We start from the raw sequence: 15,118 nt of genomic DNA, 5'->3' as shown, positions 1-15,118 counted from the left end.
AGGCATCATTGTGATGTTTTTGAAAGTATTCCTCCCATCTTTTCCTGTCCAAATTTATACCCAACTCTGTTGTTCAACTAACAGAAAATCTTGTGTGTCACTGTTCCCCTCATGACCTCACGCAGCTTGCACATTGCCACTGGATCTGCAGTCACTCATCATGTCCTCATCCTCCACAACAATGTCATGGTTCTTCTCTGCCTTAATTGTACTGTCCATCAGCCACAGATGCCCATTTAGCTTAAGGTTTAGTAAAACAAAGATTCAAAATTCATTTCCTAAACCACACTGGCCACATTTCAAGTGCCCAACAGCCACATGTAGCTTGCAGCCACTGCATTAGTACAGATTACAAAATATTTCCATCATTATAGAAAGTTCGACTGGACAACACTGGCCTAGCAGATAAAATTAAAGCCCCTCAAATAAGCACCCAAGACTGTCTGTCACTCAGAGTCAGCCCATACTTCCAAAATTGCCTGCTACTTTCCCTTAACATTGACATGTGGCTTTGATCAGGCCAGACTTTCCTGTCTGTCCAGCAAAGCACCCTCACCCCTGATTCCGGGCCCGTGTTCACCAGATTCCCCATCATGGAGGCAAATAAGTAAGTAAATCAGAAGGCACAGTTACTAAAGGAGTGGGATTTTATGTCATAACAAAAAACGAGACATTATGAAATCTTTATCCCAGCGAAATGCTCTGTTAGCTAACAAGCCTGGGGAAAGACCCAGAAGACTAATGAGCTTTAAGCTCATGAGGACTTGTGAGATGATTAAATGAAATGCCTCTAATCTTGGCCCTTACTCAATATGATTTGGGTCATTATTTAATTTTTTTCACATGGGAACATATTTTTTTCCTTCCATATAAATTGCAAGGTCATGGGAAACAGAAATGAATTCTTACAGGCATTTCTTTTGCATCCTTTTCTTTCCTGCCTCTCTTTTCTACGCCAATAGTGGTCAGAGGCTGCAAACTGGTTGCAGCTTGTGGGCCAGATATGTTCAATACACAGGCTATTTTTCCCAGTGGGTATTAAAACCACCTTTGAATCAATTTTTGATTAAAAAACATGGGAAGATTTCACATTACAATCCTTATTTCCGGTTTCCTGAAAAATCTGAGTATGTTGCAGAGCTGGACAAACATTCATATGTTGGTTGTTAGCAGTCTGTGAAGGAAAGCATGTATTCCTGGGATGGTTCCCCTAGTTATTTCGCTCCTTGTTAGCTGCTTGGCCACTCCAGGCTTTTGTATTTACAACTCTTGCGGAAGACACCAGTAAAAACTAAGAATGGAAACACTGGGCTCTGTAAACACAGCCAGGCAGCCATTAATGACTGTCTTAATGGGCAACATGTGTTTTAGGGACCTAAACTTAAATTTATTTTAGTCCTTAGCTAAAGAGATTAACTTCATAGGCTGAATTTAGCTCTTTTTCCTGAGCTGGCCAAGGACTGATAATGGATTAGGGAAATGGTCAAGTGGAAGAACAAAAAGCCAGCCAGCCTAAACAGTCATGTGCAAATAATTAAGACACAGAGCATATAGAATTGTTCCACAAACATTGAGTGTTCCCTAAAAACATGTGGAAGTCATAATTCTCATGATGCTGAGTGTTGCTGGCAGTTGTCCAATAAATCTAGGGCTTTATACAAAATGCCTAAGACAGCTGGTTAACCTAACTTATACTGCTTTCTCTTCTGATCACCTCACAGACTGCTTTGTTCTACAGTCATTTTCTCGCCTTGCTTCCCCCAATCACTCCTAAATTCCTTCTACTCTCCTTTGGTATCGTTCTCGTTCTTGGTACAGTAGTCAGGGAGTCCTTAACCTGGGAACCATGGGTGGCTTCAGTTTTCAGGCTTATTAAACAGGTACATTCCTGAAGGTCAGAGCTTCAGGAGCAGAAAATAAATTTAACTTTAGAGTATTTGTGAAAGGGCACAGTTAGTGAAGTACATGACAGCCTTGATAACACTCATCTGATCGGAGAGCTGTCATTTTTAGTTTCTTTGTCATCTGTGCAAAGCCAAGCTTTTATTTTTCATTATGGTCATGAGAAAAAAACGCTAAGCTACATAGGGCATCTAAAGCATTGTGCTGGTAGAGACTACATGTATAGGGAGCAAAACTGCCATTCTTTGAGACAATCAAACCAGGTACAAACACATTGACTATACTGCTTAATCTGTACTTCTCTATGTTGTCTGAAAGAATACCACAGAGATTCCCCAAGGCTTTTAAGTGAAGATTCATTAAATTTGAACATTCTCATTATCTAGAACTAATTTAAGGACTCTCTGGTAACTGGAAATGTGGCTAATGTGACATAAACTGTATCCTGATGAACTTCGCCGTGTTTATAAAGTGTATTTCTTCTCTAAACCATGTGTTTATGGACTGCTCAAATTTTGCTGGGGAATAATGTCTCACTTACCTGGTTTCTGGAATATACTTTTTCCTCAGTTTTAAAAATAGGGATATTATTTGCTCCTCTCTTACGATATTTCTCCCATTCTCAAACAAGTTCAAAGCTCACACACAACTGCTTCCTTCTTCTCCATTCAAATTCATTCATTTGGGAAATGGTTTATCGCAGCCTAGAGATAATTTCATTCACAACAGCAAATGTGTTTTGTGTTATCACATCTCCCAACTCTGTCACTAACACCTTCTCCAGTTTGAAGATAGGTCTACTTAATGTGGAAGAATTAAACAGTAATTTAGCTGAGCTTTGATCTGTCAGTAAAGTAATACTCTAAGTGATCCCTTCTTCCTTTGATGTGTATCAACACTATATTTACCAAGGGCTAAGGCTCTAGGAGATGTGCTGTGTTTTTTGGTACTTTTCTTAGAAATACCTCCCCCTTGGGCCAGGATTTAGCTCAGTGGTTCGGCCACCTGCCTCAAAAGCCCAAGGTCCCAAGTTTGATCCTTGGTACCAAAAAAACAAAAACAAAAACCCATCACTTACATTCCGTTTAAATTCAGAGATCATAAAAAAGATCCCTATACTATTACTTGCTTTAACAAATTGTTGGTGTTTTGTATTTTATGTGTATGTGTATGTTTGATTCCCTTTAACTTCCCTTGCCTTTTGTCTACTGGAATTATTTGTCATCACAGCGTCTGATTTGTAGTGTTTATAACCTTCCCAACATTGCTGACATAAATATTCTGTGAGAGGCATTAATTGTAGAATCTTACCTACAATATTATTGACAACATGCTTCACTAAATTCTGGGGCAGGGCACAGTTAGAAAGCTCCAAGATGCCATGATAACATTCTTTTTTTTTTTTTACAGATCATGCCTGGTGTGACGGTACCATCCAATCTGCTCAGAGTGGTATCAGTTTGTACCTGTTAACCGTGCATAATTCTTCATGGGACTACACACACACACACACACACACACACACACACAAACACACACACACACACAACTTCTCAAGTGCCCCGGTTTACAGGAAAGCTTAGCTATACACTCCTGGTCTTGTCTCACTTTGTAGACTCTCATTATAGTCCTTTGAGTTCATACTATCCATAATCCCATTTTTAAATAAAGCAACTGACATTCTAAGGTCTGACAGTCTCACAGTAGCCTGAAGTCTGACAGTTCCAGTGTTGGAATTTGGATTTTGATTCAGGAATGGCAGATTCCAAAGCAAGCTTTACAATATTCAGTAATTCAGTATGAATTCATATGAACAAGACGATAAGGTTCTTAGATTCCTAGTGAAGCACTTCTGTGTTATCATGACCCATGATCCCCACTCTGCAAATAAAACAAGTCTACACAGAAGTATGTTCCTCTCTGTTATTAATGTACACCTGGCAGAGTTTTTATCAGGATCAGCTCTTCCTAAGATTGGCAAGGTTGGATTTTGGCTTTCCTAATGTCTTAACCCCTCACTATATCTTTTTTATTTTATTTTATTAGTACATTTTAAGTATAAAATATAATGACATTCATCATTGAAAATTTGCACTTTTACATAATCTCTCTTGGTTCTTATTTTTCCCCCTTCTCCTGCCCTCCCTTCAACCCCTCCATCCCTCCCTCTTTACACAGACTTTGTTTCCATTTTTTCATTAGCTCTTATTAATTCCATTCCCTTCTTTCCTTTCTCCTACCCCTCCGACTTCCACTTTCCCTTTGCCCCTTTTCTTCCTATTTCACATTATCTATTATACCTTTTAGTCCTTATTTATACTTTCAGTTTCTCACACTAGAAAAACTATTCGGTATTTACACGTGTGTCCTATTTATTTCACTTAAGAGTATGGCCTCAATGTGCATCCACTTAGCTATAAATGTCTCTAATTTCTCATTTTTATGGCTGAGTAGTACTCCATTTTATAAAAAAAACACACTTTCTTTAGCCAGTCTCCAGTTGATGGGCATTTAGGCTGCTTCCAAGTTTTAGCTATTACAAATTGTGCTGCTATGAACGTGGGTGCACATATATCACTGTGGTATGATTCTTTTAATTCTTTGGGGAAGATACACAGCGGGAGAATAGCTGGGTCAAATGGGACTTTCAGTCCTAGTTCTTTGAGGTATCTCCATACTGATTTCCACAGTGCTTGCACCAGTCTACACTCCCACCAGCAGTGGAGCAGGGTTCCTCTTTCTCCACAGCCCCACCAGCATTTGCTATTGCTTGATTTCATGATAGCAGCCATTCTTTCTGGGGTGAGGTGGAATCTCAGTGTTGTTTTCATTTGCATCTCTTGAATGACCAGTGATGTTGGACATTTTTTCATATGTTTAATTGCTATTTCTACTTCTTTGTCTGAGAAATGTCTGTTCATTTCAGATGCCCATTTTTGGATTGGGTCTTTAAATTTGGGAGGTCTGATTTTTTTAAGTTCTTTATAGAGTCTAGATAGTAGACCTTTGTCTGAGGAAGAGCAGGTGAAAATTTTTTCCCACATTGTGGGTTGTCTCTTCACACTGCTGGTGGTTTCTCTTGCTGTGCAGAAGCTTTTTAATAAGAAGAGATCTCACTTGTTGATTGTTTGTACTAGTTCACAGGTAACTGATGTTTTATTCATAAAATTTTTTCCTACACCAATGTCTTCAAGAGTTCTACTTAACCTCTGTTCTATCTGGTTTGGCATTTCTATTTTAATATTTAGATATTTAATCCATTTTGATTTTAGTTTAGTGCACGGTGAGAGATATAGGTCTAGTTTTAATCTTTGACAAGTTGAAACCAAATTTCTCCAGCACCATTTATGAAAGAGGCTATCTTTCCTCCAGTGAAGGTGTTTAGCTCCTTAATCGAAGATGAGATGGCTGAGTGTGTCTGGAGTTGTTTCTGAATCTTCTATTCTGTTCCACTGGTCCTCAGGTCTGTTTCTTTGCCAGTATCGTGCTGTTTTTATCACAGTAGCTTTGTAGTATAGTTTCAAGTTGGGGGTTGTGATACCCCCTGCCATGTCTCTGTTACCTAAAATTGCTTTTGCTATTCTGGGTCTCTTCTTGTTCCAAATGAAGTTTGGGATTATTTTCTCAAGGTCTGTGAAGTATGGTGCTGGGATTTCAATTGGGATTGCATTGAATCTATATACCAGTTTTGGAAATATGGCCATTTTCACTATGTTGATCCTTCCTACCCAGGAGCAGGGGATGTCTGTCCATTTTCTGATATCATCTTTAATCTCTCTTTTCAGAGTGTTATAGTTTTCAGAGAAGAGGTCTTTGATTTCTTTTGTTAGGATGATTCCTAGGTATTTCAGTTTCTTGGATGCTACTCTGAAAGGAATTGTTTGCCCTATTTCTGTCTCAGTGAGTCTATTGTTTGCGTAGAGGAAAGCTATTGATTTTTGTGTATTGACCTTGTATCCAGCTACTCTGAATTTGGTTATTAAGTCTAGAAGACTTTTGGTGGAGTTCTTGGGGTCTTCCATATAGAGTATCATGTCATCTGCAAATAATGACAATTTGACTACTTCATTTCCTATCTTTATTCCATTTATTTCTTTCTCTTGTCTAAATGCCGTGGCTAATGTTTCCAAAACTATATTGAACAGGAATGGTGATAGTGTGTCTGGAGCAATGCTACATAATTTTAAGGAAAAAATCATTTGATTAGACCTAGTTCTCCTGCCTACTGGCCAGCTATGGCATTCTGAGACATAATTCCATTTTGGCCTCTGGTCAGGACTGAGACCTCAATGATTCCGTGATGCTGTGATGCTCCAGTGCAAGACCACACCTGCAGGAGACACCCTGGGAGGAACCAAATCTTCATCTGCATAGTTCCTAATTGTTCTTGGATTTCCGCTGCCCCCCAGTCTTTTGTTACACCTTGTTTATCCCAATGTGAGGTACTGAACTCTCTGCATTTCATTTGTTACATTTGTTTCTCCCGAGGCACTGAATAAAAGGTGCTGCAAGCTAGGGGTCTTTGTCTTTGCTGCCCAGAGCAGCAATGATCAGGCCCAAAGCTCAGCTTCTTCTCCAAATCTCATTTTTCCTACCTTTCCTGTATAATAAGTTAATTTGCCTTGTGCTGCCATGGCTCACAGGAGACTAAGACTCACTGCAGAGGTTCTAGTAATGTCCCCTTTCCCTGTTCCCTACATTTGGTGCCCAATATGGGGTACGAACCCATGACCCTGTGATTAAGAGTCCCATGCTCTACTGACTGAGCTAGTGGACATCCTTCTTTGGTTCCTGATTTTAGTGTGCAGGATTTCAGCTTTTCACCATTTAGTATGATACTGGATGTTGGTTTTTCATAGATAGCTTTAATCAGATTGGGGTAGAGACCGTCTATTCCAATTTTTTGTAGGGTTTTTATCATAAATGCGTATTGGATTTTGTCAAATGCTTTTTCTACATCTATGGAGATGATCATATGGTTTTTGTTCTTGGCTCTATTGATATAGTGTATCACATTGATTGATTTGCATATGTGGAACCATCTCTGCATCCCTGGGATGAATCCCACTTGGTCAGGGTGTATGATCTTCTTGATGATCTTCTGCATTCTATTTGCCAGTATCTTATTAAGGATTTTTGGATCTATGTTTATTAGTGAGATTGGCCAATAGTTCTCTTTTTCAGTTGAGTCTTTCTCTGCTTTGAGGATCAAGGTGATGCTGATATATATTGAATTATCATTGTCATGACTTTTTCTTTTTGTTGCATTCTCCCCCTTTCCTTTTAACTTCTTGTTGAGGCAGATGGATTCATCCTGCTGGGCTTCCTGGGGTTGTGATCCTCATTGTCTTTTCCTAGGATATTGTCTAAAATATTTTGGAGTGCTGGTTTGGTATTCATGAAGTTCCTAAGGTTCTCTTTGTCATGAAAGTATCTTATTTCTCCATCAATTTTGAAAGATAGTTTTGCAGGGTACATCAATCTAAGTTGAAGGCTGTTTTCCTTTAGGGCTTGGAATACATCATTCCAAGCTCTTCTTGCCTTGAGGGTTTGTGTTAAGAAGTCTGCTGTGATTCAGATGAGCTTTCCTTTGTATATGATTTGTTTCTTTTCTCTAACTGCTTGCAGAACTTTGTTCTTCTCTTGGGTTTCTGGAATCTTAACAATTATATACCTATGTGTAGATTTTTTTGGATCAAGGCTAGCTGGATTCCTATATGCCTGACTTATCTGTATGTCAAGTTCTTTTCCCCTGCTTGGGAAGTTTTCTGCCATTACTTCTGTGAAGAGTTTTTTTTATGTCATCTGTACTCTCTCCTGTTTCTTCATTGACTCCAATCAGTCTTATGTTATTCTTCTTTGCATTGTCTAGCAGCTGCTGGATTGATTTCTCATGGTCTCTTACAATTTTGAAGCAATTTTTCTTTTCCTAGTTACTAATTGCAATCTTATCTTCTATATCTTATCTTCTATATCACATTGGCTCATTCTGTTGTGTAGACTTTCAATGGGGTTTTTAATCTCCTAGAAATCTGTTTGCATCTGTTTTATGGATTCCATTTGTTTCCTATGTTGGGTTTCCATCATATTCCTCAGCTCCTCTCTAGATTTATCAATCACGTCTTGCACTATGAGCACACTCTCTGCTGTTATCTGAGAAATTATTTCTGATTTCATTTTTTCCAGATCCTCTTTTGTTGCCAGTTCAGGGAGTCCAGGTGATTGAGTATTAGAGTGTTCCATCTCATTTCCCTTTGGGATTGCTGTAGGTGATCTGAAAGTCTGGTTTTGAGAATTATTTATGTGTCTTCTCATTTTGATGTGGGTGGGAAGGATGCTGTTGGCACCTGTATGGCTCACCTCCTCTGTGCTGGGAGCGGTGGTATGGCGGCCCAGTAGCCCCTTCCTCTGGGCTGGGAGCAGTGGAATGTTGGCTGGGAGGCCCCTTCCTCTGTGCTTGGAGTGATGGAGCTGCAGCCCGGAGGCCCCTACCTCTGTGCTGGGAGTGGTGGTATGGCAGCCCAGAGGCCCCTTCCTCTGCACTGGGAGAAGTGGAACAGAGGCCCAGAGGCCCCTTCTTCTGTACTGGGAGTGGTGGAACGGCAGCTTGGAGGCCCCTACCTCTGCACTGGGAGCCAACATTCTTTCTACTACCTCTGCATAATGAAAGAGTTCCTATGGGTCAAATTCCATCAGGAATCTTGATGCACTTTGGTGCTGATGAGAAGACTGACCAGAAGTGACCTGAAGTAATGACAGGCCAGCAATTTAGCTATCTCTCTGTTGCCCTCATGCTTGACTAAATTTCCACAGAGTTTTGGGTAAACAAGATACACATGGTTTCTCACCTCTGTCTAAAAATGAACATAGTGTATTGGCACCTTTGGACAGATGCACAAAGTTTATAAGATATAACATGACAACTTGTAGCTCTTATATCTTCACCCAGCTTTTTGTTAAGCAAACCATCACTTTGGATGACAACCCCCTGTTGAATCTAGGTTTGGATGAGTAAGAAAGTCAGATAAAAAAGATATGCCAATAAAAAGGTCAAGTTTTCCCACATAAGGCCAGAACAGGAAATTTATCTGTTAGTTGTATGACCTGAATATGTGGTCCAAATAGTTCAAATACTTTACTACAAAACTTGCCAGCTATCCAACAAAAGTAAGAGTAAAATGAGAAATTAAAATACAATAAATTTTCAACAATTGAGAACTGAGAGGGCAAGAGGGCAAGAACTTTTAAAAGCTACAATGTACAGTCAATTTATAATCAAGAGCAGTGATGCTTGAGATCACAGTTTATCCAGTAATGATTCTGAACATTAGCTGGCTTGCTAGGTGTCAAGACTTTATAAACTTTAGAATGGTCAGGTAAGATGCATTGGGAAGCCTACAAGGTACTTTTTGTGAAATAGTCTAAAGACATGAAATCTAGCTTAGAAAATGGGGAGAGATGGAACATTCCACACTTAACATTTGTGTAAAATTCAAAGGTAGAAAATGCTTAAAATGTTGATGCAAAGTAGTGAGTCAATTAAAGAATTCATATATCAGAGAGAGCACTGCACGCCCTTGAAAGCGTTCTCCTTAGGAATAAGAAGGGTCTTTAAATAACTACCCTTCTATTGAGGAAAACTTTAGTGGTATATATCATGATAAATATGGTAGGGAAAAAACTGGTCCCCAAAGACACCTATCCCCTAATCACTGCGGCTTGTGAATAGGTTATGTTATATGGCAATGAGGAGTTAAGGTTGGAGGGGAAATTAAGGTTGCTAATCAGATGACTTCATTCATTCATTCATTCAAAATAGGGGGGATTGAACCCAGGGCCTTCTCACTAAGCTACATCCTACCCATTTCCCCCTTTTCTTAACTTTTAGTTTTGAGACAGGGTCTCCCTAAGGTGCTAAGTTGCCCAGGCTGGGCTTGAACTTGCAATCATCCTGCCTCAGTCTCACAGAGTACTTGGATTACAAGCACCACCATCCCTGGGTAAATGGATTCTTTAGAGTGTCAGGGTGATATAACCCAAGAAAGACCACACCTACCATTGCTGGTTTTGTAATAGAAGGAAGTCTTGACATGGGGAATGCAGGTAGCCTCTAGAAGCTGGGAACAAGAAAGAAATGGATGCCCCTCTAAAAGGGAAGCAGCAAGCAATGCAGCTCTGCAGACAAAAATAAGAACCCTGTCATCTTTATCTGCAGAACTATAAGATAATGCATTGTGTTATTCAAGCCACCAAGGTGTGGTAATTAGGTACGGAAGCAACAGGAAAATAAGACATTAACTTACAACTGCTTTGGAAGAAGAAAAGCCTCTAACAGTACCAACATGCCAAACAATAGTACACTCACCTTTTTATAGGTTTTTTCTTCATTTTGTTTTCCAGGTGCTGCATCTCCATTTTCAGCAGCTGACGACATCTATAAGGGAAAAAATATTCCCATATGAATTTAAACTGAACTCTGAAATAAAACTATTAATATTGTTAAATAAACAATGTATTTTAAAAATGTTTTTGTTGGTACTGCTGATTCTAAGAAAAGAAAAAAGAAATTCTCAGAACACTAAAAAAAAAATCTGCTCAATCTTTCCAAAATAAATCTTTACTTCTAAATAGTTTTAGTGGTATACTTAAGTCTGTTAGCTTTAAGAAAGATGCTATCAAAGTCCAAACCCCTATCACGCATATAAATTTCTTTCTACAAAGCTATTTAAAATTTTTCTTCTGGTTATAAATGCTTACAGTAAAAATATCTGGAAAGTACCAAAATATATTAATCAAAGCAAAAAATACTCTTAATTCTACTTAAACAACTCTACTACTCATTTCACCACATTTTTCTACTTTCTGTTCTATGCATTTTTATATAAAATAATACTGTATCACCTTACTATTTTTATGAACATTGATACAAAAAGCATTTTCCCATTTGATGATAGAAAGAGAGAGCTAGTGGTTAACATTTTTAGCTCTTTGTCTTCTTTTCTTTCCCTTCCTTCCTTCCTTTTCTTTTGCACTGGGGACCGAACTCAGGACCTTGCGCTTGCGAGGCAGGAGGCAGCACCACTGAGCTAAATCCCTGACCCTACATTTCTTGTTTTGAGTTTTCCATTTTTCTTTTGGTCCCTCTATCTATTGAAGTCTTGGTACTGTAAGTTACTGATTTTTTTAATCTATTATAGTTATTAATATTAGTGAGTTTCCTGTTGATTTTTATGTTTTAAGGTTACAATCTATTGCCAAGTACCTTATTAATATTTTCCCATGTTGTCGAGTGCCTTTTAACTTGTTTTATAATTATGATACACAGTTTTGCATACTCAAAATTGACCACCTTTATGATTTTTCTTAATATTTTTGAATCCTTTTTTCTCACTGACAGATATCACATGTTCAAACATATATTAGTTACTTTCATATTTACCTCCCATGTATTTTTAATGAGTTACTTCTGTGATAAACAAGGGCAACTGCATAATTAGAGAACCACAATATTTAGGGTCATATCTTAAACTGAATGAAGAACATTTACAATACCACTGAGGCATAAAACTTCTGAATTTCTTATAAGCCTTTGAAGCATGCTCTAAATCTGGGGCTTTTAATAAACAGTGTTTGATACACCTAAGAATTCACCGGCACTGGAACTAAATGACTGAGTTTACCCTGGCTGCCAGGAGCATGATGTGACAAAAACCATCCAGGAAAATGAAAGCTACCTTACCAGGTTTACTACTATCCAGCCACCAAACCACTCCCTGACTTTCTTTTCATGTCTATTTGCATCCATTCAATCTGCCCATACTAGAATAGGGAATCTTCAAGAACAAATGTTTCACAAATACCTGCTTCCCATTCATCTGCTTTATTTGTTTAAAGAAAAAGTGACTTTTCTAGTTTTCTTAGAACAATATTTTGGTGAATTCTGAAAAATAAAATTAGGAAAATTTAAATACCTGAGAGGCTTTATAATACCAGGCTTAGGGTAAAAAACCAAACCTTCAGCTGTTTAATAGAAGATCTCACTGAAGAATGTCACATGAGTCATTCCCTTCTAGGGCTTTACAACTTCTGAAAAGGAAGCACTTCAAGAGCAACTCTGAAAGGTGCTTGAGAAAACCATCTCAATGAGAAACCGACTTAATGCCATGAGCGAAGGACAGATGATGTGATGGTCTTAAAAGTATTTTTTATTACTTTTTAAATCACCCCTGACTTGACAGGAGGGAAGAGGAGAGAAATGTGGGAACTTCTGTTTTTAAAAATCAATTTCTTTTAAGGTGTACAAAAGACAATAATGATAAAGGAGGGCCATGAAGTATCATGATTCAAAGCTTTTTTTGCTTTGTGTTCTTCCTTCTGTAGAGTGATATTTGACAAAAGGCACATGGACCTATTAATCAGAGACATCTGGGCAGAAGAGGCAAATGAGTTGCTGGCTGGTGAACTGCTAAGGACTGCTAAAATGGTCACAGTGGTGATTACTATTTGTTCCTACACTTTTTATGTTTCCATATCACTTAAGATGCTATCCTTTGCAACTAAAGAAGCCAAGATAGGTATGGATTAAAAACACCATTTTAAAAAACATTATATCATATATTTCTATGTACACATAAAAGAAGAAGGAAAGACATTCTGGTGATTATCTACAAATGACTGGATTATACATTCTTTAGGTTTTCATTTTTAGATCTTGTTTATTCTTCAAATATGTTTTAGTTCACATTACTACATTTAAATATAAGGAAAATATTAAAAATTTAACCACATACCATAATTAATGGCAGAGACCACATCTCCTCAGTTTTTTCCCTTCAGATATCCCAACATTTGTAAAACTTCTAGTTTCTGTTTGTTTTAAATGTGATAATGTCAAAGTTAAAGGCCATGAACTAGATACATGTTTTGGAATATTTGTAAATAAATATACAATTATCAGAGTAAGGGCTCTATACTGTGTCAGTCAGAATTAACTAAAAACAAGGACTATATTTCCTTACCTTTGTAAACCAAATGGCGAGTCATCTGTAGTTGGTAGTGATGGGTGGCCTATTTATCATTTTTGAAACTCTTCTTTCCAAGTTCCTGTTAAAATAGAAATTACTAGTCAATATTTATTCATATCCTTACTTGATCTCCCAAAAAGGATCAGAGGTGGATATACATATGACATAACCAGCTAAAATAAAGAAAGGAACTTGTATGAGGGAAAGAAGATGATGCCAGTAATATGGGTCATGTACAGCATGTAAGCCATATGACCAGGATGACGTAGAATAAAGGGGAGTCTCTAATGTGACTCTGTGGTCCTTAGTTGCTACAGCAAAGGAAGACATGAGCAGTAACTAGATGCTCAATGTCAATATTGCTTTTACTAAACAAAAGCAAACTGTTGCTCAAACAGGTACTGGGGAAGGAGGTTGGAGTGGGATTTCATATAGGAGACTACAGACGACATGTAGATAGTTTTTCAATAGTATCCCTATGATAAACTGTGAGTTTCATCAGAGTTGCTTAGAATGCTCTGGGGTGTAATTATAAGAGATATTTTCTCATCGTAATAAAATTTTAAATTCAGAAAGATATAAAGTAAAAATGAATCAGGTCCCACTCTTCTCTTCCTCTGGTGATAACCAATGTTAACAGTTTGTTGTATAACCTTGCAAAATCTCTTCTGTGCTTATTTACACACAGACACACACACACACACACAAACACACACTCTTATTTATTCTACTTGCTCTTACCAGTGTATATTTTGCATATTTTATATATTTTTTTCAAATATATGCATGTACCTCATTTTAAAACAACTGCATTGTATTCCACAAGATAAGCATAGCATCATTTAACCAAACATGCCTTTGTAGGTGAACACTCAGGTTGTTCCCAGGGTTGGCTACTCTCACCAGAGCATGAATAAACTGCCTTAGTCAAATATGTTTTATGTTCCAGTGCTTTTATTTCTATGGGAAAGAATCCTAGGAGTGAAATTGTGGGACCAAATGTGATATCCACATTAACTTTTCAAATGACTACTGCTTCACTTCTCTCTGTAAAAAGGTCCAAGCAACCCATTCAACAATGCATGAAGAATACTTGTTACTGATATACTTATCAGCACTGGACGCTGCCATCTGTTTGGCAAATCATGGCATCTTGGTTGTTTTAATTCACATTCTCTTGCTATTAATGGGTCGCATCCTTTTCACAGGTTTACTGATTTACATTTTCCATTCATTTCCTTTGCCTATTTTTATACTGAGCTATTTATCTTTTTAATGATCAGTCTGTAAAATCTTTTAGTATATTAAACATTAACTGTTGTATGAATTGCAAGCAATTGTCCTTTTGTCTTTGTTTATTGGTGTCTTCTCATATAGATATTTTTAAGTTTTGTACAGTCGAATTTGCTAAATTTTCCTTCATGATTATGGCTTTACTGTCTTGTAATTTTTCCTGTATGGATTATGGAAGAGACTTCCTCCTTACCTAATGTCATATATGTATTCTCCCATATTTTCTTCTGATGCTTTTATGGTTCCACTTTTAACATTAAATCTTTACTCCAAATGGAATTAATCTAGGGCTGGGAATTTAGCTCAGTGGTTCCAGCACCTGCCTCGCAAGTGCAAGGTCCCGAGTTCGATTCCCAGTACCAACTCCCCCGCAACCCCAAATGGAATTAATCTATTTTTTTCTCCCCCCCCCATTAAGTTTATTGGTACATTTCAGGTATAAAATACATTTACACACATCATTGGGATCTTCACTTGATCTTAGCCAAAAGGGCGAGAAGCGATCATCATTGGGATCTTGTACCATTACATGAGTATCTTGGTTCTTATTTTTTTCCCCTTCCCCTGCCCTCCCTTCACCCCCTCCACCCTTCCCTATTTGCAAAGATTTTGTTTCCATTTTTTTCTTTTCTCATATTTTTTCTTTTTCCTTCTTTCCTTTCCCCTACCCTTCCCATTTCCCCTGCTCCTTTAGACCTTTACATCCTATTACACAATATCAATTATACATTTTAAAAATTACAGTATCGAGATCAAGGAGACATTACCACAGATTCTACAGAATTTAAAAGGATATAGAAAGCATATTTCAAAAATCTGTTTTGAAATAAATTTGACAACTTCTAAGAAGTACCTTGGAAGACAAATTAATGAAACTAATGCTGGAGGAAATATAAACT

The 15,118-nt window shown here is 37.7% G+C and overlaps 1 protein-coding gene across 7 annotated transcripts in view; it reads right to left on the bottom strand.

Moving 5' to 3' along the window:
• Pip5k1b (phosphatidylinositol-4-phosphate 5-kinase type 1 beta) overlaps positions 1 to 15,118 on the bottom strand; it is a 331,992-nt gene that overhangs the window by 205,406 nt on the left and 111,468 nt on the right. For 6 of the 7 annotated variants that reach the window (XM_004838187.4, XM_021252743.2, XM_021252744.2 and 3 more), the window contains exons 2-3: positions 12,921 to 13,005; positions 10,268 to 10,336 (exon numbers count right to left, since the gene is read on the bottom strand). In XM_004838187.4, coding sequence (XP_004838244.2) covers positions 10,268 to 10,336 — 69 coding nt within the window. In that variant the 5' untranslated portion in view covers positions 12,921 to 13,005. The remainder of the gene's footprint in view (positions 1 to 10,267; positions 10,337 to 12,920; positions 13,006 to 15,118) is intronic. The other variant, XM_087183492.1, reaches the window with a different exon arrangement.

This window comes from Heterocephalus glaber, unplaced genomic scaffold, assembly GCF_053883595.1.
Source record: "Heterocephalus glaber isolate CG9 unplaced genomic scaffold, H.glaber_assembly_v1.0 deba00001481, whole genome shotgun sequence".
Taxonomy (NCBI): domain Eukaryota; kingdom Metazoa; phylum Chordata; class Mammalia; order Rodentia; family Bathyergidae; genus Heterocephalus; species Heterocephalus glaber.
This window is presented reverse-complemented; position numbering and strand designations above follow the sequence as displayed.